General features: G+C 42.4%; 1 protein-coding gene across 3 annotated transcripts in view; it reads left to right on the top strand.

The window, feature by feature from the left end:
- The window catches only part of PAWR (pro-apoptotic WT1 regulator), a 122,629-nt gene that overhangs the window by 60,378 nt on the left and 36,531 nt on the right, over nt 1-25,720 (top strand). For all 3 annotated transcript variants that reach the window (XM_030214907.1, XM_030214908.1, XM_030214909.1), the window contains exon 3: nt 15,756-15,884. In XM_030214907.1, coding sequence (XP_030070767.1) covers nt 15,756-15,884 — 129 coding nt within the window. The remainder of the gene's footprint in view (nt 1-15,755; nt 15,885-25,720) is intronic.

The following is a 25,720-nucleotide window of genomic DNA, read 5'->3' as shown; positions in this document are numbered from 1 at the left end:
CTCAGTGGTGCCTGCGTGGAATCTCAACCTGGTGCTAAGAGCATTGCAGAAGCCGCCTTTGGAACCCTTGTCGAGGGCATCGCTGAAAGACCTGACGTTGAAAGCAGTCTTTTTGGTGGCTATCACTTCAGACAGAAGAGTTTCCGAGCTCCAGGCGCTCTCATGTCGAGAGCCTTTTCTGCAGTGCACTGAGGCAGGAGTGACTATTCGCACAGTGCCTTCCTTCCTGCCCAAGATTGGTTCTCGCTTCCATGTGAATCAGCAGCTCTGTCTCCCTTCCTTTCGTAGGGAGGACTACCCAGAGGAGTACTCCGCTCTTGAATATCTGGATGTGAGACGAGTCATCATCAGATACTTGGAAGTGACCAATGATTTCCGGAAATCGGATCATCTGTTTGTCCTGTTTGCAGGTCCTCGTAAGGGTCTGCAGGCTGCTAAGCCTACAGTGGCAAGATGGGTCCAGGAAGCCATTGCAGCGGCTTATGTGGCCGCGGGGAAGGTGCCGCCTATCCAGCTGAAGGCTCACTCCACGAGAGCTCAGGCGGCCTCGATGACAGAGGCCGGATCCGTCTCCTTGGAAGAGATATGCAAGGCGGCAACGTGGGCTTCGGCTCATACATTCTCCAAGCATTACCGTTTGACTGTGGCTGCACGGGCGGAGGCCCGGTTTGGAGCTTCAGTGTTGAGGTCAGGGATTGCTATGTCCCGCCCTGGGTGAGTACTGCTTCGGTACATCCCACCAGTCTATGGATTGATCAGCTTGATGATATGGAAGGTAAAATTATGTATAATCATACCTGATAATTTTCTTTCCATTAATCATAGCTGATCAATCCATAGCCCCTCCCAGATATCTGTACTGTTTATATTCTGGTTGAATTTTAGGTTCAAGTTTAGCCTTCAGTTACTTCAGGAGGACTTCGTGTTCAAGTTCTTCTTTCACTTGGATTCTTCAAGAGTTGAGACGACTTTGTGTTACAGTGAGCTGCTGCATTCCTCTCCCCTCCGTTTTACGGGGCTGGATTGAGACATAAATTCTGCCGGCACTCCCTCCCGCTTCGTGCGGCTGTAGGGCAGCTTTGTACCCCTCCCGCTTCGGCGGTGTTAGGGTCAGTCAGCTCCTCCCGCGGTTGCGGTTGCAGGATAAGCCAGATCCCCCCGCATCGGCGGGTGTGGTGTCCCTCCCCCGCTCCGCGGGGATGAGCTGGACGGATTCCCCTCCCCCACTTGTGTGGGGATGAGCTGGGTTAATTCCCCTCCCCCGTTTCGGCGGTGGTGAGCTGGGCAGAGTGTCCCTTCGTGGGTGTAATTCTCTAAGTGCTGAGTCCTGCGGATGGAGCTTTGATATCGACATACTGAGGAGTTTCCGGCAGCACATGACCACATATAGGGAGGCAAAAGTTTGCTCTCTATCTCCACCTGCTGGTAGATGGACACAACCCACCAGTCTATGGATTGATCAGCTATGATTAATGGAAAGAAAATTATCAGGTATGATTATACATAATTTTACCTTCTGCCCACTCTGTAATTCAGATTTTGATGCAGTTGGCTTTCAGTCAGAGAGCATATGCAGTGAGGGAGTGTGTCCCTGAGCTGAGAGGGAGTGGACCATGTGGTTCCTATAACTGATGAGATCTTCCTACCAGTGAGAACATTAACTACTAGTAAAAGACGCACCGTTTCCAACAGAAATGAAATGGGTGCTAGCAAGGTTCCAGGGCCCCCTCCCTACCTCCCTCCCTCCCTCCCTCTCTCTCTCCTCCGAGTTCCAGCCCCCCTACCTGCCTCCCCTCCGAGTTCCAGGACCCCCCTCCTGTTGCAGTTCCAGGACCCCCTACCTCCTCTGCCCTCCGAGTTCCATGCACACCCCCCGTGCCTCCCTCTCTTTCTCTCTCTCTCTGCCAACTCCAGACTTCGCGCCTTCTGTCTCGCTGCACCCTACACCTGGAATAAACTTCTTGAGCCCCTACGTCTTGCCCCATCCTTGGCCACCTTTAAATCTAGACTGAAAGCCCACCTCTTTAACATTGCTTTTGACTCGTAACCACTTGTAACCACTCGCCTCCACCTACCCTCCTCTCTTCCTTCCCGTTCACATTAATTGATTTGATTTGCTTACTTTATTTATTTTTTGTCTATTAGATTGTAAGCTCTTTGAGCAGGGACTGTCTTTCTTCTATGTTTGTGCAGCGCTGCGTATGCCTTGTAGCGCTATAGAAATGCTAAATAGTAGTAGTAGTAGTAGTCTGTGGCCTCCGAGTGGAAGCAGGACGTGTGCGGCTGCCCCTCCCGTTCGTAAGTGCCGGCTGTTCTTTAAAACTTTTTACCTTGTGGTCCGCCAGCAACAGTGAAGTCGAGCAGGCACGGCACGGCACTTCAGATTGCCTTTGCTTCTTTGTCAGCTCTGCCTGTGGTCCCGCCCCCATTTCCTGTTTGCGGAAGGGCGGGATCAGAGGCACAGCTGAAACAGAAGCGCCGTGCCGTGCCTGCTCGACTTCACTGTTGTAGGCTGACCAGGAAGTAAAAAGTTTTAAAGAACAGCCTACACGAAGGGGAGGAGCAGCCGCACACGTCCTGCTTCCACTTGGAGGCCACAGAGAGAAAGGGAGGGAGGCGCAGGGCGGTGGAAGGAAGGAGGTAGGGGTCATGGACCTCGGAAGGGAGGGGCTGGAACTTGGGGGGGGGGGTTCTGTAGTCACCTCCGGTGTCTGCTGCTGGCTTCCCTTCCCTCTCACTTCCCATTGGTCCGCCCTGTGACGTCATCCCCAGGGCGGACCAATGGGAAGTATGTTACGAACCCAGGCATCCAGACGGAGGTGCAAATTATTATATAGGATAAGGACTGGGCCTGGACCTATCACCCTGCTACACCAATCTTTAAAATGGTGATATCACTAGAAGTGTGTCCTCTTGGTCTTCACCAATCTGCTGGCAGGGGAGCATAACCCATGTGTCTAGATAGTCTGGCAGGCCTCAATATCAGGTAAATTTCTCCTTTCTGTATTTGCAAGCATCATACCTGATTTCTGCTGTTTGTATGTAAAATTTCTAAATACATTTCTAATATAATTTATTTATAAGTTAAATTTTAAAATCACGTAAGCAATAGAGACTCAGAGAAATTAATGGCAGAAGTCTACTTGATCTAGCTATACCTAAGGCTTAAATCTCCAGCATTGAATTCCTAATGTTTGAATGCAGTAGTATGTAATGCATTATTGTATTATAAGAACTTTGGACTACAATTTGACTCACTGTGTTCATAATGGCCACAGTATGTGCCAGCAGTGTCTTAAATGCATGTTTTAATGACTTGTTAATTTTTGTTACCAAGGAAAGCAAACAGTTCCTCTTTAGCAGCTCAATCTGATGTGGTCTGTTTCCTAAGCGGAGCTCTTCGGCCTTCTCTGCGGCAGCCGTGCCCAGCGTGGCATTTGAATGTGGTACTGTGAGCCCTCCAGGCCCCACCGTTTGAGCCGTTGAGTAAGGTTTCTGAGAAGGATCTAACACTTAAGACAGTGTTTTTGGTGGCCATTGCTTCAACTAGGAGGATTTCTGAAATTCAGGCTTTGTCTTCCAGAGATCCTTTTTTGCAGTTTTCTGAAGCAGGGGTGTCGATCCGGACGGTGCCGTCGTTTCTACCTAAAGTGGTTTCGGCTTTCCATGTCAATCAGGTGGTTTATCTTCTGTCTTTTCAAAGAGAGGATTATCCGGGGGAGTTTGCCTCGTTACGTTTCCTGGACGTGCGGAGAGCTTTGTTTCGGTACTTGCAGATCTCTAACGAGTTTTGATGCTCGGATCATCTCTTTGTGCTCTTGTCGGGATTGAAAAGAGGTGAGGCGGCTTCTAAGGCTTCCATTGCTCGCTGGATTAGGGAAGCCATTGGAGCGGCGTATCTGCTACAAGGGCGGGCGTCTCCAATGGCCCTGAAGGCGCATTCTACTCGGGCACAGGCGGCTTCCTGGCGGAGGCGTCGGCCTTATCTCTTCTAGAGACTTGGGCGTCCCGTCATACTTTTGCGAAGCATTACAGGCTAGACGTGTCTGCTCGGGAGGATGCGAGTTTTGGTGCAGGAGTGTTGGCGTGGGTAGCGTCGGCTTCCCACCCTACTTAAGGAATGCTTTGGTACATCCCACTAGTTATTGGATTCATCTGCTGCAAGTGACAAGGAAGGTAAAATTATGTCTTACCTGATAATTTTCTTTCCTTTAACACAGCAGATGAATACAGGATCCCTCCCTAGTTCAGCCGACTTTTTTTTTTTTTCATTTTCCGTGCAGTGTGGCTATTTTTTCCTTCCGGGTTCTCTTTTGCAGAGTTCAGACAGATATGGGAACACGGAAAGGATTCCGATTTCTGGATCAAGTTGCAGTTATTTCGAAGTTCTTATTTGGTTCTCTGTTTTTCATAGTGAGGATTGTTTCTGGTTGTTATTGGTTTCATATTTTTGACCTTGGCAAATGCTTACGAATGACATACTAAATGAGGAAGGAGCTGGCTGTCTGGCATCACTGCCTTTAGTTTGTTTATCTCTATCTCCACCTGCTGGTAGGCGCACATAACCCACTAGTTCCTGGATTCATCTGCTACATTAAAGGAAAGAAAATTATCAGCTAAGACATAATTTTACCTTTCATCCTGCTAGACCAGTTCAGACTGAGGGGCTATGTTGCAGATGGAGGAAAAGAATTTAAACTGTTTCAGTGATATCACCAATATAGGGAGTGCTACAGCCTGCACCATTTCTGCCACTAGCAGATGGTACAAGTTTGGACTGGTGCAGCAGGATTATTCTTTCTGTATAGGCCTGTCTCTCCAGGATGTAGTTCATGGCTTGAAGCCCTTAAGATTGAGCCTCAGCCTGGGTATCACTCCCAGGGCTTGGTCCATAAACCCTTTCCCAGTATAAGCCAGAAGGGGTCCAACCCTTCGTGGCCCCATTCTGTAGCCACTAGGAAGGATTAGGTATCCGCTTAGGATGGCAGACGAGTGGCTTCTCAACTCTTCCCACCCTTCCTCAACCCTTGTCCAGCATTTCCTCCCTTTGCTCTTCTGCCGCTGCCCTACCTGTTCCCCAGTTCAAGCCACAAGTTGATGTAGTACTGGCACAGAGCCTTTAAACATAGGCCTGTGCTCATGCTCTTCCATCTCTCTCTCTCTCTCTCTCTCTATTGGAAAGAGAGAGAGCATGGGCCCAGTCTGGAGGGGAGAAATGTTAAATGAGAGGGATGGGGGAGGGGGTAAAGGAGTATGCTGGCTACTTGGGGGGATACTGAATTACAAGGTGGGAGGGGGTAGGGCCTTGAGCTGGCTAGGACATCAATTATCCTTGGTCTGGCAAACTTCGAAACCTGTAATTAAACTTAAATTTTAAACTTCTTAATCCTCTGTAATACTCTCAAAGATGTTTTTAATAGATCTATCTCCAGATCCATTCCTGAGGTACTTCATTCATCTTTTTCTTTAATGTGAACTCCATTTACTAGTATGCTTTATCTGTCTATCCTGCTGCTGCATTTGGGACTTAAAAGTGACTTTGACCAGCTCACCTAGTAAGTCTTATGGATGAAGTTCCTGGAAGGGGTTTTAATAAGTGCCAGACACTTGAGGTTAGAATAGCTTTGCTTATTAATATTTGAAGCAGATATTTTGTGGTGTAAGTCATAGTTGACTGTTTAACTTTGCCTTGTTTTGAAATTTGCTGGATTTTAGTGAAGTAAATATAGCTTTTAATATGAGTAATGCCATAGTCAGTATGGCACCATATGCAGATGGAAAAATATATTTTATTTATTTTATGGATACCGCATACAGTTCAAGCTTCTCCTTCTCACCTACAAATGCACTCAGTCTGCAGCCCCTCATTACCTCTCTACCCTCATCTCCCCTTACGTTCCCACCCGAAACCTCCGCTCACAGGACAAATCCCTCCTCTCAGTACCCTTCTCTACCACCGCCCATTCTGCCTCGCCTCACCCTATGCCTGGAATAAACTTCCTGAGCCCTTACGCCAAGCCCCCTCCCTACCTATCTTCAAATCCTTGCTCAAAGCCCACCTCTTCAAGGTTGCTTTCGGCACCTAACCTTTATACCTTTCAGGAAATCTAGACTGCCCCAATTTGACTGCCCCCACTTGACTGACTGTACATTTGTCCTTTAGATTGTAAGCTCTTTGAGCAGGGACTGTCCTTCTATGTTAAATTGTACAGCGCTGCGTAACCCTAGTAGCGCTTTAGAAATGTTAAATAGTAGTAGTAGTAGTAACTCATGCATGAGGGCATTTTCAGTGAAAGACTATTGTCCTGGCACATAGGATTCCTGATTAAAAATCAGTTATATAAATGTTTTAAGTCTATGGAGTGGCCTAGTGGTTAGGGTGGTGGACTTTGGTCCTGAGGAACTGAGTTCGAATCCCACTTCAGGCACAGGCAGCTTCTTGTGACTCTGGGCAAGTCACTTAACCCTCCATTGAGCCTGCCATGAGTGGGAAAGCACGGGGTACAAATGTAACAACAACAAAAAAAAATTATGTACTCCGGTTATGATATATTTTATCTCATTGAAATATGGTTGACAACTGCTGACTTAATTTTTAATGAGCTGTGCCCGGTGTTGCTGTGCCTGGAGGTTATTCCTTTGACCATTTCTCCACAACAGGGGTTCTGAACCCAGTCCTTAGGACACACCTAGCCAGTCAAGTTTTCATGATATCCACAATGAATATGCATGAGAAATCCCACTGCATCTCCTTGTGATCTTGGGCAAGACAGTTAACCCCCCATTGTCTCATGTACAAACCTAGATTGTGAGCCCTGCAGGGACAGGAAAAAAACTACTTGAATGTACACCAATGGCTATTGGGCTTGCAGATGGTATAGATAAAAATAAAAATACAAGGACTAGGGGGGCATGCAATGAAGATACTAAGTAGTCAATTTTAAACACATCTGAGAAGATTTCTTCACTCCAATGTGTAATTAAACTCTGGAATTCATTGCCAGAGAAATTGGTTAAAAGCAGTTAGTTTAGCAGGGTTTAAAAAAAAAGGTGTGGACAAGTTCCTGCAAGAAAAGTCCATAAGTCATTATTAAGATAGGCTTGGAAAAATCCCCTGCTTATTCCTGGGATAAGCAGCATAACAGCTGTTTTTACTCTGTTTGTTTGGGATTTTGCCAGGTATTTGTGTTCCAGATTGGCCACTGTTAGAAACAGGACACTGGACTTGATGGTCCTTTGGTCTGATCCAGTATGACCATGCTTACGATGATTATAAAATTCAGAACTTTTGACAATTCTAGTTTGACTGCGAGAACTGCATAAATTGTACAAACGTTTTAGTGTTATGACTGCTGTGATTTTTGAAGCAAATGGTTAATTCTCTTACCCATGAGGCTGTAAATACAGTCGCATCTCAATTATGGAATGTAAGTGGGACTGACTCATTGTCTGGTAACTGAAAAGTTGGGATAATACAGAAAATATGAATGATGCATAAATAAGAGGCATATAGTATGTGTGTTTCAAATATTGTGTTTAACATTATTCAGCAACCAACAACAGTATTGCCTATGTGCTTGTACTGTAACAAAACATTTTTTATAAAATACTGTACAGTATATTAATAAAAACTGTACACAGAGTACTGCATAAGGTCAAGGAAAGTAGTGTATATGGCCTTATCTTTTGCTTAGTAAACTAGAGGTGTGCAAGGGGAGACATAATCTGAGCATCATCCCCATTAGTACTATCCCCAGTGTTTTCTTTCACATCCCTATACCCAACCTACTTTTAAAAGATCTTGTAAATTCAAGCATATCATAAAATGCATCCTATAACTTGGTAAAATTTAACACAAAACAGTAGGCATAACTTTGTTAAATATGCAAGAAAAACAGAATATTTATTAACATGGACTGTGAGAAAACAATTTCAAACTGTGTAAAAATAATAAACCGTCTACAGAGTCACAGTTCCATTCCATTTTATGTTCCTCGATTGTTGTCCTGAAACTGAAAAGAGCGTTCCGAGGTGCTGGTAACCTGAGTTCCAAGCAGGGAGCAACATGTATCAATTTTGGCCACAGGTGGGACCTCTGTTGCAAGTAGGGTAGTAAGAGATGAGCAGATTTCCTTGTCCAAGCTCAGTATGTATGTGTCCACTTTGATCACAGAAGCTGTTTCCTGGCTGTTGAATAGGTCTCTAAAAAATTAATTAAAAAACATCTACCTCAGTCTTCTCGTTTTGGATGTTTTGTTGGTGGTTTGGCAATTGGCTGCAGCTTGACTATAGCTTGATCTACTGTCGGTGTTCGCAGTCTGTTTATGACACTGTCCCACCCATCTTTTTAACAATTTTGTAAGCGATATTGCTAAGGATCAACTTTTTTATGGCTGGAGTCCATGAGAGAGTATGAGATTGCGATTATGACCTGTTTATAAACAACCTATCTAGACCTCATTTGGAAATGCTTCTTTTATATTAGCTACATTATCAGTCACATAGATGAGTCTAACTCGGTGGAGATTGGCCAAAACGCTTGAAACAAATCATATATTCTCACCAGTTTCAGTGGTCTCTCTCACTGCCAAAGTTACTGAACACACGCATCAATTTTCTTCAAGGTAAGCTCCTCTTTTTTAATTTTTTTTTTTTTTTGAAAACTGAGAGGTGTTGATGTGAAGTTTCCAAGTCAAGGTGTACATGGGGATATAATCTGATTCCCATTTCCCTCCTGTTCCCACAGTAGTAATGACTTTTTTGTTTCCATCCCCATAGATTTCTGCAGGTTTCCCATTGTTTCCAAGTTTATTAAAGATTTGCTATCTTGCACACCAAGCAGTATATCTGTGCAACTTACAATTCTAAAAGTAGGGAGGAAGAGAAGAGAAAACACAGGAGTGGTAGGAGAATAATATTTGGGGGGGGGGGGGGGGGGGGGGGAGAAATGTCTCCATCCCCGCGCACATATGTAGTGAGAACCATAGGAACAAAATTTTGCTCACCTTCTCATATTTTTCATAGTTTTTCTAGTGTTCAGTGCATAATTAGAAGCATGATTGGAGTTCTGTTTCTCCAGCTTATTTTGTTGCCTCTTCCAGTCAATAGCAGTTACTCTCCCCACTATACTATACTGTACTATACAAGAGGTTTGTATACCGCCCAAATCCCTTAAAAAAAAAAAAAAGTGCAAGGTGAGTAACAATCACATAGGTACCAAGTATAATTGTAGTTTTTGGGATGGATTCGCCCTTAGCTTGAGTTGTATATTCTTTTAAATAAATTCAGCTGAATTTTTGCAGTGAGTGTATGTTCTTTTTCTTACACCTAGGCATCCTGTGAAGGGGAGTCCCACCCTTTCCACAATGATGCCACCTACTAAAAGTGAATGTCTATCAGGTCTCTAGCTCAGAATTGTCACTGCATTGGCTGGGCTCTATAGGTGCAGTAAAAGTGAAAGTGCATGCCAATAACATGAAAATAAGTTGCAATAAAAGTCAAATAAGAACAGGAGAAGGTTTCTGCTCATGCAAACGTGCAAGATGTACAGAGATATTCTATTCTTCCTTGAGTGGTTTGAGCAATTTACATTCTAAAATTTTAAGTTTCACAATACCAGCAACACTATATATATATATATATATTTTTTTTTTTTTTTTACACAGGTGCGTTCCGCAGGGCTCCCCACTTTCACCTGCCTTATTCAATATTATGTTGATGTCTTTAGCTGCTGTTCTCGCAAAACTGGACCTTAACCCTTTCATCTATGCCGACGATATTACAGTCTGCATTCCCTTTCGCACCACCGTGTCGGAAATTGTTCACCTCATTGATGCCTGCTTCTCTACCTTAGAACATTGGGCTCAGGTCTTCCGTTTCTAATTAAACAAGGACAAAACACAGTGTCTCATCCTCTCGTCCATCCACACTCCAGTAATTGACACGGTGCTCCCAGTATTGGGCTCTGTCCTTCCGATTGCCACAAGCCTGTGGCTTTTAGGAGTGCAACTGGACACACACCTCCAGCTGGACAATCACGTGCACTTGGTCACCAAAAAAATGTTTCACGCCATGTGGAGGCTTCGGCGTATCAGATACTTCCTTACTAGAGATTTGTTCCGCACACTTGTCCACTAGCTTGTCCTCTCCCACTTGGACTATTGCAGCGGAATTTACGTGGGCTGCCAGGCCTCTCTGTTGAAAAAGTTCCAAACAGTTCAGAACACTGCTGCGAGACTCATCCTGAGAGAGCGACGCTTTGCACATGCTGAACCCTTACGGTTCAGATTACACTGCCTGCCTGTTCAGGAGCGCATTGCCTTTAAACTCTGCTCCTTGACCCATAAAATTATCTATGGGTTTGCCCCGGAGTATATTCACCCCTTGATCGACCTCCCGCCCAGGAATGCCAACCCTGCTGCTCGTTCCTTCCTCCACCTTCACTTCCCAAACTGTAAGGGTGTCAAGTACAAAGAGGATCTTCGCCTCGTCTTTCTGCTATTGGAGTCCTAAGCACTGGAATGCTCTCCCGCAACACCTTAAAACTCAAGCGGACCACGCCCTCTTCTTTGCCAAGATCTACTCCTCACTTTATACCACTGCTTGATGCACCCTCCCTGGCTCCTACCCTGCTAGTTCACCCTGTTAGATGTTTCTCCCCCTGCATACTCCTTGTATATTCTTCTAACTTTTCCTATTCTGTATTTTATTTAATGTTTGTAAGCCACATTGTGCCTGCATGAGTGGGAAAATGTGGGATATAAGTGAACAATAAATAAATAAATATACTGTTTGATTCACTTATAGAACAGCATTATCACAGCAACTTTCTAGAAGTAACTTTTTTGTCTGCATCAGCATTGATGCATAGTGAAGTGTTTAGACTGAGCAATGGAATGCAAAGAAAAGCAGTGATATAACAGCCTAAACTGGACCTAGATAAAGGAATTCTGAGAAATTTTTGAAATGTTCAAAATCTTTACCATATAAGGAAACTGATTTAACCATCGTAACCGAGTTAAGTAAGATGTATTAAAAATGTTTCTCATTTTTTAAACATGGGAATATGCAGAAACTTATTGTTCACTTTTCCCATGTCTGTTTTAAATGGGATGTTAAATAATTGAATACACATATAAACCTTAGTTAAAGCACAAAAAAATTGAAGTGCAAGCTAAAATCTACAATGTAACTTAAGTTGCAAGCACAGTCAAGAAAATATTGCAATATCAAATACTAGGAGACGTTTTGTCAAAGCCAAATGAAATCCCTTTGTTATCCTTGACAAGATTTGACAGACCCTGCTCACTGCAGCAACAGTTCTCATTTAAAAGCCTCTTTTTAGTTACTGTTCTCACCTCCCTCTTCCTAGAAATCATGCTTTGGGTATTTTTGTTGGCCCAGAGAGCTGGAGAGGGAAGTTCTCCCTATAGACCAGGCTTCAACAAATTTTCATTAAATCTAGGAGTCAGCCCAGACTTAGGAGCCAGCAGCTGAAACCTCTGATGCTTCTCCTTCCCTACCCCTCCAACATTGTCCTTGGTGATTTTTTTTTTTTTTTGGGGGGGGGGGGGGGCTTTGGAAAGATGGGCTGGAATCTCCTGCCAGATCAGCAGTAGCTCTTTCACAAACTAGTTTTCTAAGGTTCTTTTCATATTCTGTGCCCCTGGGCAAAGACACTTTAGTAATCAGTACTTTATGGTGTCTTTGCAAGATGCTGGCAGAAGCCACCTACCTGTCTCCCTTCCCAAAGCATGTCAGCTCTGTGACAGTAATGCCTTGATATGTGAAGCAAAGAGGCAATTGCCACTTTGTTTCATATATAACCATGGTTTGAGTTCCCCCCTCCTAATATCTCTCATATACCACCCCCAGTCTTCATTCAGTCTCTCTCGTGCAGTGACACCTCTAGACAGAAATATTTGGGGAGGCAAGATAATGGGGCAAGCCAACTAAGGGAGGGGGAGGAGCAAACTGAAATTAAACTTCTGCACATAGCTATAAGGTATGACGACAAAAAATTCCAACAGTTCTAGCATACCAAGGGCGGGGCAGTGGAGGCGGTCCACCCTGGGCGCATGGAGCAGTTGCGCGGCTGTTGGCTCCGCCGGTTCCCTGCCCCCTCTGACATTACTTCCTATTCCGGGACAAGGGACCGATGGAGCCGACAGCTGCAGACTTCTCCATTCACCCCCATGTGGTGAGAATGATGTGCTTCAGGGGAGGGGGCTGATGCATTTGGGGGTGGGGTGGGGGCATAGCAGTGACCTGCCCTGCGTGTTAGCCAACCTAGGTACATCATTGTCCAACAGTATTTTATGTATAAATAAACACCAAGTTGGTTCCCCCCTCCCCCTTGACATTTTTGCATTGATTACCCATCTTCGTACAGACAGAATTCAAGTTTTGTTTAACATTTGGGGAACTTAAAGCCAGGGCTGTAGAGACTGTGAAAATGTAACAACTCTGAGTCTGGCTTCAAAATAAAAACTTTATTATATAGTAAACTTATCATTTTATGCATGTATCTTTGTCCTAGATCTGTAAGTACTGGTAAATATATTTACCAGTACTTAAATCAGAATAAAATTTAAAGCCTAATATCAGTAGGAGTCTGTGTCGAAGGTTTGTTGTACCGACTCCACAGCCCTGCTTAAAGCCATAGGTTCTAATTATCCTGCCAAAAAATTGAATCATATTATTCTAGGTTGAACTCAGATCAGCTAATAAAAACTTGCAAGTCCCATCACTTAGGGGTCCTTTTACTAAAGCTTATTGTGCGCTAAATGCTAGGAAACCCATTACTGCTTTATTTATTTATTACATTTGTATCCCGCACAATTCCCACTCATCGCAAGCTCTATGCGGCTTACAAAGAGAGGCATAATCGAACGAAAACGTCTATCTCCATGGGTGTTTATCTCCGAGAACGGGTCCGTGAAGGGGCGGACCGAACCGTATTTTCGAAAAAAAATAGACGTCCATGTTTTATTCGACAATTTGTGAGCTGGGCGTTTTTGTTTTTCAGCGATAATGGAAAATGAAAGCGCCCAGCTCAAAAACGAATAAATCCAAGGCATTTGTTCGTGGGAGGGGCCAGGATTCGTAGTGCACTGGTCCCCCTCACATGCCAGGACACCAACCGGGCACCCTAGGGGGCACTTTTTGCAAAAAAAAAAAAAGGTAAAAGAGCTCCCAGGTGCATAGCACCCTTCCCTTGTGTGTTGAGCCCCCCAAATCCCCTCAAAACCCACTGCCCACAAGTCTACACCATTACTATAGCCCTAAGGGGTGAAGGGGGGCACCTACATGTGGGTACAGTGGGTTTGGGGGGGTTGGACGACTAAGCATTAAGCAGCACAATTGTAACAGGTAGGGGGGGATGGACCTGGGTCCACCTGCCTGAAGTCCACTGCACCCCCTAACAACTGCTCCAGGGACCTGCATACTGCTGCCAGGGAGGTGGGTATGACATTTGAGGGTGAAAATAAAAAGTTGTGAAACATCATTTTTTTGTGGTGGGAGGGGGTTAGTGACCACTGGGGGAGTCAGGGGAGGTCATCCCCGATTCCCTCTGGGGGTAATCTGGTCATTTAGGGCACTTTTTGAGGCCTTATTCGTGAAAAAACAGGGTCCAGGAAAAGTGCCCTAAATTCTAGCTACAAATGCATACTTTTTTTCCATTATCGGCGAAAGGCGCCCATCTCTGTTCGGGTGATAACCATGCCCCAGTCTCGCCTTCACCACGCCTCCGACACGCCCCCGTCAACTTTGTACGCTTCCGCGATGGAGTGCAGTTGAAAACGTCCAAGTTCGGTTTTCGATTATACCGCGTTATTCGTTTTTGTGAGATAAACGTCCATCTCCCGATTTAGGTCGGAACTTGGGCGTTTTTCTCGTTCGATTATAAGCAGGATAGTAACAAATCACAAAATCATGAAGTTAACATTTTCTCCATTCCTTCTACAGATACTCTAACTCCATTTACAATGTGCTAAGCTTTAATAAAAAGGCCCCTTAAGAAAGCAGGGAAAGCTGTTGCCCTGCCTCATGGAAATAAGCTTCCATTAGCTTTGAAGGAGATAATTTGCCATGTTTTTGTAAAGATCATGGAAACATTTTTTTTTTCTGGTGCACATAATGTTTAATGATGAGGCTAGTCGTTTGGATTGTGAAGGACACAGGAAAAGTGGGTAGAATATGTGGCCTGTAGGAGATTTTGCTGATTCTGTTCTGTTCTGTTAGAATTGTGAGGTAAAATTTAATTCTGTTGTAGTTTTTCTGCTATAACTCTAACCTGTTTTATCCAATAATTGTTATAAAATGTGGGCTATAAAGGCAATTTAAATATAGGCACCTCTGAAAATCTATGTTTGTAGTTCCTGTATAATGTAACAGTTGCTAGATCATGAAATAATAGTCGCTGATGAAGAGACTATAGGGGACCACTATCAGGTCAAAATTCACTGACCTGGATGAATGAGGTGGCCCAGCTGCATTAAGACTTAGGGGCAAGATCACTTCTTTTAGAGTAACACCAAGGCTATCAAAAGGGGCATAATAGTGAGAGGGCCAAGTATTTATCAGATCTTAAGGAAATTCTGTAATAACCAACAATTAAAGGACCAAGATACAGCTGTAGGGACCCTGAAGAAAGTGAGTTGCAAGTGAGACTTATTTGCCTAACTATACATAAATATATATAAACTAGTAAAAAAAAAACCCGTTTGTGATGCAAATGAAACGGGGGCTAGCAATGTTTTCTTCTGTGTGCATGTGGGAGTGTGTGTGTCCCTGCCCTCTGGCCTCTCTCCCCTCCCCCCTCTGAGTCCTTCACTGTTACAGAGCCAGCGATTTGATTTCGTGCTCTGCTGTTTTCCTTCACTGACTGTGTTACAGAGAGGGCGGGGCAGACACTCATAGGGAAACCGGATATCTCGCCCCCTTCACACGTCCGGCTGGAGGCTTCTTAGAACGTTGGTGTTGCCTTTTATATAGAGAGATATGTGTGTATATGTACCTATTGTAAGGGTTTGATTACAGCATTTGTTTTTTAGCCATTAAGTACATACATAGCCTACAAACTGCTTCAACAAATCACACAATTACCACAGCTCACCTCTAACTTACCTAACACTTCCCGTCTATCCTCCCCTACCCAATCTTTAAATAGCAAGAATTGTACTTGTCATCATGAAACGACTATGCTTATCTTCTCTTACCAACATTCAAACTATAAGAAATGTACCTGTTAACACGAAATGATTATGTCATAACCACACTCTGTAGCCTACAAATAGGTGGGAAAAGGTGGGATACAAATGCAATAAATAAATAAATAAAAATAAATACGTCAGTAAAACAAAACTAACTGGCCCCACTAACCATGCATAAAGATTATGTATATAAAATCTTTATGCATGGTTTGTCTTTGGGCTAGTTAGTTTTGTCAGTTTTACTGACTTTATGGCTAAAAAAAAAATTGCTGTAATGAAACCCAGTTCTATTGACAATCAAATTTTATTGATTAGGTTAGGGATTTTCCTCCTTATTTTTGGGCAAAATTCACTGGTACTCGAAGTTAACTGGTTGGTAGGAGTTTTGAGAGTCTTGAACTTTAGTGTATATTTTGTACTGCTCTGGAATTCTGTGTGATCAGAGGAAAGAAATTTCTGTTTTGATTGCTTTAGCTAAATTGGTAGACAAATGCAAAACCACCTCATTTGCCACAACTGACACTTCTCAAATGTTTTTAGAGTCCTGATGAATATGATGATGATGAATCGGGGCAGAAGGAGCGGAAAAGGGAGGATGCTGTTACCCAACACAACACAATGCAGAATGAATCTTTCAACATAGATCCCAGTGATTCCTATGTACAGCAGGTGAGGAAATAACCTTCAGTGTGAGCAATATATTGGACTGCTGGCATATCTTAATGATGTTTGTTACAGACTTTAAAATGAAATCAGACTTCAAACAGAATCATTAATTTAGTCTCAATGTTTTGTAGTTAACATACTCTGTTTTTTAAATTATTATTATTGTTTCATATCTTCTGTTTGTAAAGGGGGCCTTGGTGGGTTGTCCAGCTCTAAACACCCATTGTCTTGATTCCCCAAATCATCCTGGAAATAGGATGCCATAAATACTCATGGCAATATTTGGTATTAATATAGTCTTAGATAGAGAGAGGGTTATATTAAAGAGACTTGTTTTAGTGATTAATGACGTGGCTACTGCTTTTCTTTTATAACTGGAAAACCTAGATTCAGCATTGGAGTGTTTTGTCATGGTTTTCTGGTTATAACTGAAAAAACCATGAAAATCCTTATTGCCACTGCATCCTGTTCCTTCCTGGACTGGCTGCCACAAGCCCCTGTTGACTCTCATTTCTTTCCTGGTCTTGCTTTGTCTAGCATATTACATCTACCTGTGCCTCCTGTTGTGACCAGTGCAGCCAAATATAGCATCTCCTCCCTCTGCGGCCACTGGGTCGGTCCAGTTCTGATGACATCATTAAACTCTCTGTAGTAGGACTAACCCAGGGGCGCAGAGGGAGGAGATGCTGTGTTTGGCCATGCCGGCCTAGGGAGGAAGAGGAGGCTGTGGAGGCAGCCATGCTTTGCTAGGCAATACAGACCCAGGGAGGAAGAAGAGACAGTAATGAAAGTAAGCACCTCAAAAGAGGAGCTTGGTGACAGTATTACAAGATCTGGGCCAGTTACTTTGTCAGGTGAGGTAAAGCTGTGGAAGGAAAACGCCATTAGTTTCTACCTGAGGCGCATGTGGCTGTAAGGTCTCTTCTGTAAGGTATTAAATGCTCCAGACATATCATTTTAATTTTATTATTATTATTTTCTTGGCTGTGTAGGCCCCAGAGGAGGATTAAGAAAGAATGTGTAACTGATGGGAATGGTGAGGGAGATTGAGAACAATGTGTAAATAAAACTTAAATTTTCAATAAAATCAAGTTAAAAATAGAATCCACCTAAAATTGTGCCTGTAAGTTACTTTCACAATGCAAAACCACTGTTTATATGCTGATTTTTAGTACCTTTTCAAAACACCTAATTGCCTGAAAAATAAATACATAAAATTGCAATTTTTAAGCACCTAAGATGAGAACTAACTATGATTAGGGACAACTCGTGGGACTTGAGGTTAGACTTCCAATTCTGACAGTGGGCAAGTTGCTTAGTTTTGTGCTGCCATTGGAACACTTGATTGAATACAGAATATTTTGGGTTTTTAAAAAAAAAAAAAATCTTCTTTGTGGTTAAATGTTTGTTCTATTGCCTCCCACTCCCAGTTGGTCTTTCAGTTTTCATACTGACCAATGTGACTGTATACCAGTGCATAAATGTAACTGGGTTATCCTTTCAAGTAAATAATTAGAGATAAAGGTGCCTTAAGATGGATCAAGGGTGTCTTCCCCTCCCCCCCCCCCCCCCCCCCCAAAAAAAAAAATGTAATTGTCATGTTCAGCAGCTGTTTACAGGGAGATTGTGCACTCACTGGAATTGAAAACTAAGGATTCTCATCTTTGCATTCCACTAGGTTTATATATTGTTATACTTAATAGGCTACACTTTGCCAGTGAGCCTGCAAAGACTGATCTCGGGGATCTCCTACAGATTACCATCTTGAAAGGGCACTTTCATTGCCTACTAGCAGTGGTCTGCATATTTCTGAGTCAAATGATCAGGTTCTTACAGGCAGGTATTTTGTACACACATAATTCAGAGTCCAGTAACACATTCTTGTCTGTGGTGGTGACTACATTCCTTTTATTCAATTCTTAAGACTAAAGAGAGACTGCAGCATTTGTTAAACATCAAAACGTATGGAATCCTTTTCATTTTTAGTAAGCAGAAAACTGTGTCCATGGATACTGTTCACGTCATCTTTATGGACAAAAGGACTACAGACTCCTGTTCCTCTCTGGGTTTGCTTATATCAAATGAGATTTAGTGCAATGATTTTATTATCTTAAACATTACACTCTGCATAGTCATAATTTTCCATAGTGGATGAGTACAGTTTGTTTTGTTAAAGCAGTCAATTAAAACATTCTTAAAGCCGTGCTTTCTTCTGAACAATAACTTTCAATTTTTAACAAGCTATTCCAAACTCCTTGTTTACTACTGAAAATCATCCCATAATGCAACTTTGTAAAGTGGAGGAGTAGCCTAATGGCTAGAGCAGCAGCATGTGAGCCAGTGGAACATGGTACAAATCCCACTGCAACTGCTTGTGATGTTGGGCAAGTCCATTGCCTCAGGTACAACCTTAGATTGTGAGCCCTCCAGAAAAAGTACAGCATAATCTGGAATATCACCCAGAGCAGGGGTTCTCAACCTAGTCCTCAGGACACACCCAACCAGTCAGGTTTTCAGGTTATCCACAATGAATATGCACAAGATAAATTTGCATGCACTGCCTCCATTGTATGCAAGTCTGTCTCATGTGTACATGCATGTTCATTGTAGGTATCCTGACAACCTGAGTGGCTGGGTATGTCCTGAAGACTGGGTTGAGAACCCCTGCCCCAGAGTGAAGGTACTACAATATAATACAGTACAAAAAATCTTTATATACCACCTTCAGCAAAACAGTGTAAAATTAAAAAAAAAAAAAAACTTAAAACAGGTCTCAACAAATTTTCACTGAATCTGTGAGACAACCCCCCCCAAAACATTGGAGACAGCAGCTGAAATTTCTCTTATTTGTCATCCTCCACACACCCAATTTTATCCACAGCAAAGTTTGGGGTGGGGTGGGGTGGGGGAATCCCAGTGGCTCCTTTAGAAACTGAATTACTAAGGCTCTTTTTACATTATGTGTTTGTAAGGCACAGTCAGTCCCTTAAGGTACAGTACCACTGCACATCACTGCCAGAAACCCAACAGTCTGCCTTCAAGACGCATCATGTCAGCTGTGTGACATTGCCCACTTGATAGGTGAAGCAAAGAGGTGAGGAAATAGTTTACATATCATCATGGCATGGGTCTCTCTTTGTGTTTCCCTCTTCCTCCTAGTCCCCTCACCTTGCAGACTGTAGCTACAAAAGAAACATCAATCAAAATATAAACCCAACAATAGTGAAGACTATATTACTAACAAATCAAAATTTTACCTTAGTATCTACAGCATGTATTTATAAATAGTGTGAAACAGAGGCATATCAATATGAAAAAAATGGATTTTCATCTTTATTCCAGTGTTTTGGTTCATAGACTGTTGGATATTGTACCCCATTTAGTGAACCAACATCATGCTGGCTTTGTGAAAGGGTGTAATGTGGTGACCAATGTGCGCCACTTGTGTGCTATGAAGGCAGCACAAACACATCAGCAGGCAGCAGTGCTCGGTTTCAATATTGAAAAAGCCTTTGACACAATCTCCTGGCTCTTCCTTTGGGGGTTTTTACAATGTTTTGGGTTCACAGGTTCAGCCCTTTGTATGATCCAGCTGCTCTATCTATGAGCCCAGGTCCTATCTATTGGGTTACTTCTTTAGCGTCGCTCCAGACCGGCTCAGAAGACTGTTGGGTTGTGCATGCCTTCCAGCAGGTGGAGACTGAGAACACTGATTTTGTGATAGCCAATAAGAGCCCAGCTCAGCTCCTGCAAGCCTCAGTATTCTCAGTCTCCAGCAGGTGGAAGATGTGGTGAGCGCTTCAGTCTCTTTCTTTACTTCCTTTCTTGGAAAAAAAATTACAGAAGTGTTTCTTCCCTTGGTAGAATACTCTTTTTCTCTTTGTGCGCTGATGGGATTTTGGTAGCTGGCTGAGGCCCCCTCCATACGCCAGGCCCCCTCCCTGCCCATCTTCAAATCCTTGCTCAAAGCACACCTCTTCAGTGTCGCCTTCAGCACCTAACCACTACACCTCTATTCAGGAAATCTAGACTGCCCCAACTTGACATTTCGTCCTTTAGATTGTTAGCTCCTTTGAGCAGGGACTGTCCTTCTTTGTTAAACTGTACAGTGCTGCGTAACCCTAGTAGCGCTCTAGAAATGTTAAGTAATAGTAGGCTTAGACCCACAGGGGTTTCTTTTGTCTCGGGGGTGCACACTCAGGTGGCTGAGTCCCTCTTTCCATCTCTTCCCGAGCTTTCCTGCTCTATCCTGGTACCCCTTTGAGGGAAGATTGCTGCAGTGCTGAGAGGAACAGTTATGTTTCGTGTGCTTACAGAAAAAAAATAAATTCAGTGGAGCTTAATTTGGTTTAAAAAAAAAAGTAATAATGATTACCAACCAGTGCTCTGCTCCATTGCTTAATTAGTGGCTGTTTCCCCTCAGAGGCTTGGGCTGGTCTCTGCCTGCATGATGGCAGAAAAGTTGCATCAGTGCGCCGTCTGTCAGTGGCGTGGTATCGCAGTGGCTGATACTTGTAAGATCTGTACCATGTCAGAGTCCGCGTTTCAGACTTTCAGCTGACTCGGGAGTGGTGGGTGTTTCTTCGGACCAGGGAATGGTTGGAAAGACGGGTCCGGTTTTGGTGGGAACATCTGCCATCTTAGAACATACGTCTCTGTCCGTGCAGCGCAACCCTCACAGCAGCCTCGGGGGATTTCCTGTAGAATTTCTTAGCGATGTACAATGCATTTTTAATGGAACAATCCTCTCCCCTGGCTACTGTGACTCCAGAGACTACCAGGGCAACCGGCTCTGGAGCCAAACAGCCCAGAGTGTCCTGGGAGGATCAGGAGTTACTTATAGACATGGATGCAGAGACCCTTGGGGGGGAGGGGAAAGCAGGAAGACTTGAATGTGAAACCCGGGGAGTTTGGTAGCTAGGGTCTTCCATAAGAAGGATCTGCAGGAGCTTATTGCGCTCGTATCTTCTACGTTGAATTTTGAGGAGGTGCAAGAAGTTTCTGTGAAGCACAAGGTGCGGATCCCTTAGTTAAGGGGGTCCATAGGTCAGGCAGATCCTTTCCTATGCATCAGGACATGAGGGATATTGTCCAGGAGCAGTGCGATGTTCACGATGCGCCCTTCCGTTTGGTTCGCTCTCTGGTTACGCTTTATCCGGTGCCAGAGCAGGATAAGGTCTGGCTCAAGCTCCAGGTAAGCAAATGTTGGTAGATGACAGTATATATGAGCGAAACATCAAAGCATTTCAGTGATAGTCTATATGCATGGATACAGGGGATGGGTGAAACATCAAAGCATTTCAGTGACAGTCTAACAGGATGGGGGTGGATAGGTGAGAGTCAGGGAGACAGGACTTAACAAACATCTGGGTTTTCTAGCCCATTACAAAGCATAAAATTGTATTGTTTTATAAATTGTATTGCTCTCCTGTCTCCATGACTCTCACCTATCCACCCCCATCCTGTTAGACTGTCACTGAAGTGCTTTGATGTTTCACTGATCCCCTGTCTCCATGCATGTAGACTGTCACTGAAATGCTTTGATGTTTCACTCATATATACTGTCATCTACCAACATTTGCTTATTTCCGATCTGACAAAGAAGGGCAACCTTCAAAAGCTAATCAAGAAATGTATTAAGTTATGTCCCATAAAAAAGGGATCATCTTATTTTCTTTTCCATGTTTTATTTTGTTTTATTTCTATTGATTACCTTTAAAAGTGGACTAACATGGCTACCACACCTCTCTACACCTTTTTGAATACATTGGACATTTGACATTTTCTAGTGTGCTGTATGTTTGGGGCTTTGAGTAGATTTTGTTGCATGGTACAAGTGTTTAGGCACTTGGGAAATGAGACCGGAGAAGGGGAGGTGGGGGAAGTTATTGGGGTGTAGTAAGGATTTGGGATGGGGAAGGGGGGGGGGGGGTTAAACACAAAATGCTGTTTGTCATTACCCTTGGCTTCTCTGTTTCTTGTTTAAACATAATAACATAGGCCTATGACTGCAGATAAAGACCTGTATGGTTCATCCAGTCTACCCAACAAAAACTCATTATATGTGGTATGTGATACTTTATATGTATACCCAAGTTTGATTTGTTCTTTCCATTTTCAGGGCACAGACTGTAGAAGTCTGCCCAGCACCGGTTTTGTTTTTCTTGTATTGACAATAAAGGTATTTAAATATAAAATATTTACTTGAAAATAAAGGTTAACAAAAATTATAAGGTGATAGTTTTATTGGGCTAACTTCATATGTTTTTGGTCTAGCACTATTTGCACACATTAGACATGATTTTGTTTTCTGGTGATTTCACCTGTGAAGCTGCAAGATTCCTAATATTGTAGACATGCAGATGTTCTCAGCATTCTCATATAAAATTGATTTAATGTTCCAAAGGCTCAAATGCCTTTATTTGTGTAAAAAAAAAAAAAAATCTTAGGAATGCAGCGATTATAATGCAGGACTTCCCATGAAGTAAACAGAGCTGAAGACCTGCTTGACGCCAGCCTCCCCAGAGCTTTATGCTGTAATTTATGCTAGGAATTTGATTCAATAAACTAGTTCCAGACCAAACAAAAAAGTTTTCTTGGCTTGTATTGCACTGAAATACAAATTTAAAAAACAAATCTGGATTAAATAGGAATATTGTACAACACCTTTTATTGAAAAGCCCATTAAATGGAAACGCCTATTTTCCCCCAGGCCCTGATCCTTTTTGGGATAAGAGATACCCCCACCTTGCTCCTTTTTGGTTAAATCAGTCTGTCATTGTTCAAGCTCAACACTTTTTTGGTCCAGCCAGAAAACCTTGTATTTTGCTGGCACTTTGTTCTGCTGCCTTTCCTCCTTTTGGAGCATCACACAGTTCGTATATTTGAACTGAGACCGTGAAGGAGCAGTAATCATGGGTTAACATAAGGTTGGGGAGGGAGGCAGTTGGATTGGGTGACTGAAAGGAAATTCCATTTTCTTTGTTTCAACTATTCCAACTGTATTAAAAATGATAAGTAAATTTAAGCACTGTTCTAAAAAGTGCACAATTACACAACTATCATTGGGGAGAGGGGAATTTGGATGATCACCCCAGGTAGCTCCACCTCTGCAGATCTCAGACATAGCTTCATTGCCTCCCTTCCCATCTTTTCTCTTTTTTTTTTTCATTTTTTTTAAATTTATAAGTTTTAATATTACATTCATATAACATAAATGCATTAGAAATATAAGCAACAAAACAAAAATAGGAAATAATTTTTAACCCTTAAATTAAGGTAAAAAGGAAATTGCCCTCAAACTTAGTCCACAATACTTAGTCAAGATGCAAGGAAAAAATGAAAACGGAACTTATAAATCAAATTAGAGCAGGGAAGTGCCAACAGTCGCAGCCAATTTAACCAGCATATATAATTAACAAGTGGGAGCATTCGAGGAAGCATCTCTTACGCCTTCCTTGGATATTATAAATTCCTGCAATTTCTTTGGGTCAAAAAACACATAATTAGTCAAATTTAATGACACCAAGCATCTACAAGCAAATTTTAGTACAAATGTTCCACCTAAAGCGAGCAGTCTTGGTTTTAAACCCAGGAATTCTCGCCTTCTTTTTTGCATGTCTCTAGCTAAATCAGGGAAAAGCTGAACCTTAGACCCAAAAAAAGATGCATCCATATGTCTGAAATATAGACGAAATATATTGTTTCTGTCTGGTTCTAAGGCAAAAGTTACTAGAAGAGTTGTTCGTTCAGTAACGACTTCCAGAGAGCTCTCCAGGAATTCAGTCAGATTTAATTCAGGTTGAGGATTCACGGTTGTAGTTCTAAATCCGCTTATCAATAGAAATCAAACAAAATAAAACATGGAAAAGAAAATAAGATGATACCTTTTTTTATTGGACATAACTTAATACATTTCTTGATTAGCTTTCGAAGGTTGCCCTCTCTACTTAAATCCGCTTATATATTGGGCTCTGACTATGGGTGGAAAACCCTCAGCTGGAATTCTCAATATTTCTCCAAAATATCTTTTCAGCATTTCTAAGGCAGGAATTAATGGTGATTTAGGAAAATTTAAAAATCTCAAGTGTTCCTCCTCCCATGGTTATCTATATAGAGATCCTCTGTGTTTATCCTACTTGCTTATGAATTTGGTCACGGTTTTTGTCCCCACCACTTCCCCCTACCCTAGTGTGTATTCCAGATATCCACCACCCTTTCCGTGAAAAAATAACTCCTGATGTCTCTTCTAAATCTGCCACCCTGGAACTTCAGTCCTGTCCTCTAGTTCTACATTTCCTCATCTCTGAAAAAATTTGAATACTTTTCAAGTATTAAAACCTGTATCATATTTCCCCATCTCTCCTTCCCTCTAGGGTGTACATATTCAGATCTTCAAGTCTCTTTTCTTATGTCTTTTAGAGCAAACACTATACCATTTTTGTCGCTTTCCTCCTAACCACTTCATCTTCAACCAAGCCTTTAACGGAAGGAGTAACTAACTTGTTAGTCTCACTCACACACACACAAGGATTGACTTGAGCTGCACATACTGCAGCGGGACATGTTTATCCACTCCTATCCTAGCTGAGATAATATTTAACCATCTCTCTGACCTCACGTGCAACTTTCTTCAAATCAATCACCTTACTTTCTAATTCTTTCTACTTTCTTACTCATCTATATGTTACAACTTTACCTTACCCTTCACTACCAATTATAATGTTCTAGTACATATTACCCCTCACTACCAATTAGAATGTTCTAGTACGTATTGTGTTGTCATTGCAAGTAGTATACCATGCCATACTTTGTATTGTTGTTCGAATATTTTTACTGCTCTAATTGCCTCCTGCTCATGTTTGATCTAGTCTTACTGTGAATTCCTTCAAAAAGGTGGTAAATAAATCCTAATAAATAAATCTTAGTGAGATTCACGGGACACAACGAACCACAAGATAGCAGTATGTCATGCAAAGAACTTTATTGAAGACAAAATACTTGAGTTCATCCCTTTTGTACTTCTCAAACCTAGGGCCCTGTTTACTAAGCCGCGCTATAGGCACGCTAGCATTTTTAGCATGTGCGCTAATTCTAGAGACACCCATAGGAATATATGGATGTGTCTAGTGTTAGATCATGCTAATTTTTAGCACATTCTAAAAATGCTAGCACATCTTAGTAAACAGGGCCCCTAATTTTCTTTAGTTCCTTTTTAAATTTTTCAGAATACAATAAAAATACATCATTATGGTTCTGCTTGATGATTACACTGGTAGTGGTACAGTATGCACAGAAAAATAAAACAAATTCAAGATAATTAATTAATTTAAACAGTAAACTGTAAACTAAGGCATTAAGTCAGTTAAAGAACACTGAAACGAAGGCATCAGTAAGTTAATTCTCTCTCTAACTGCAGTTGTATTTTAATCAGTGCTTCAATTATTTCCTATAGTTCACTTTTTCCTTAAATATAAACATGATCTTAGTAAAGCTGATGCAGTATATTAAAGCAAATTTATCTGGCCTTCCAGTAGTTTTGTTACCTTAAATGGCAACTTTTGTACTTGAAGCTGGACAGGATGGTAGTAAAATACCTTCTAATCTTTGCCATCGATATTGAGGATTTGGTTACCAAATAGTTCCAAATCAAAATAGACAGGTTGAGCCGATGCTCTGTTGCATTTATGTGCTTATGTCCTTTTGCTTATAGCCTCCACTGCATTCAAATCTCTCTTCTGAATGTTCATTGTGGATATCCTGAAAACCTGACTGGCTGGGGTGCCTCCAGGACCAGGTTTGGGAACCACTGGCTTAAGTATTCAGACCTACTAGTTCTT

Source organism: Microcaecilia unicolor, chromosome 9, assembly GCF_901765095.1.
Source record: "Microcaecilia unicolor chromosome 9, aMicUni1.1, whole genome shotgun sequence".
In the NCBI taxonomy this organism is placed as follows: domain Eukaryota; kingdom Metazoa; phylum Chordata; class Amphibia; order Gymnophiona; family Siphonopidae; genus Microcaecilia; species Microcaecilia unicolor.
Note: the sequence above shows the minus strand (reverse complement) of the source record. Positions and strands in the feature narration are given on the sequence as shown.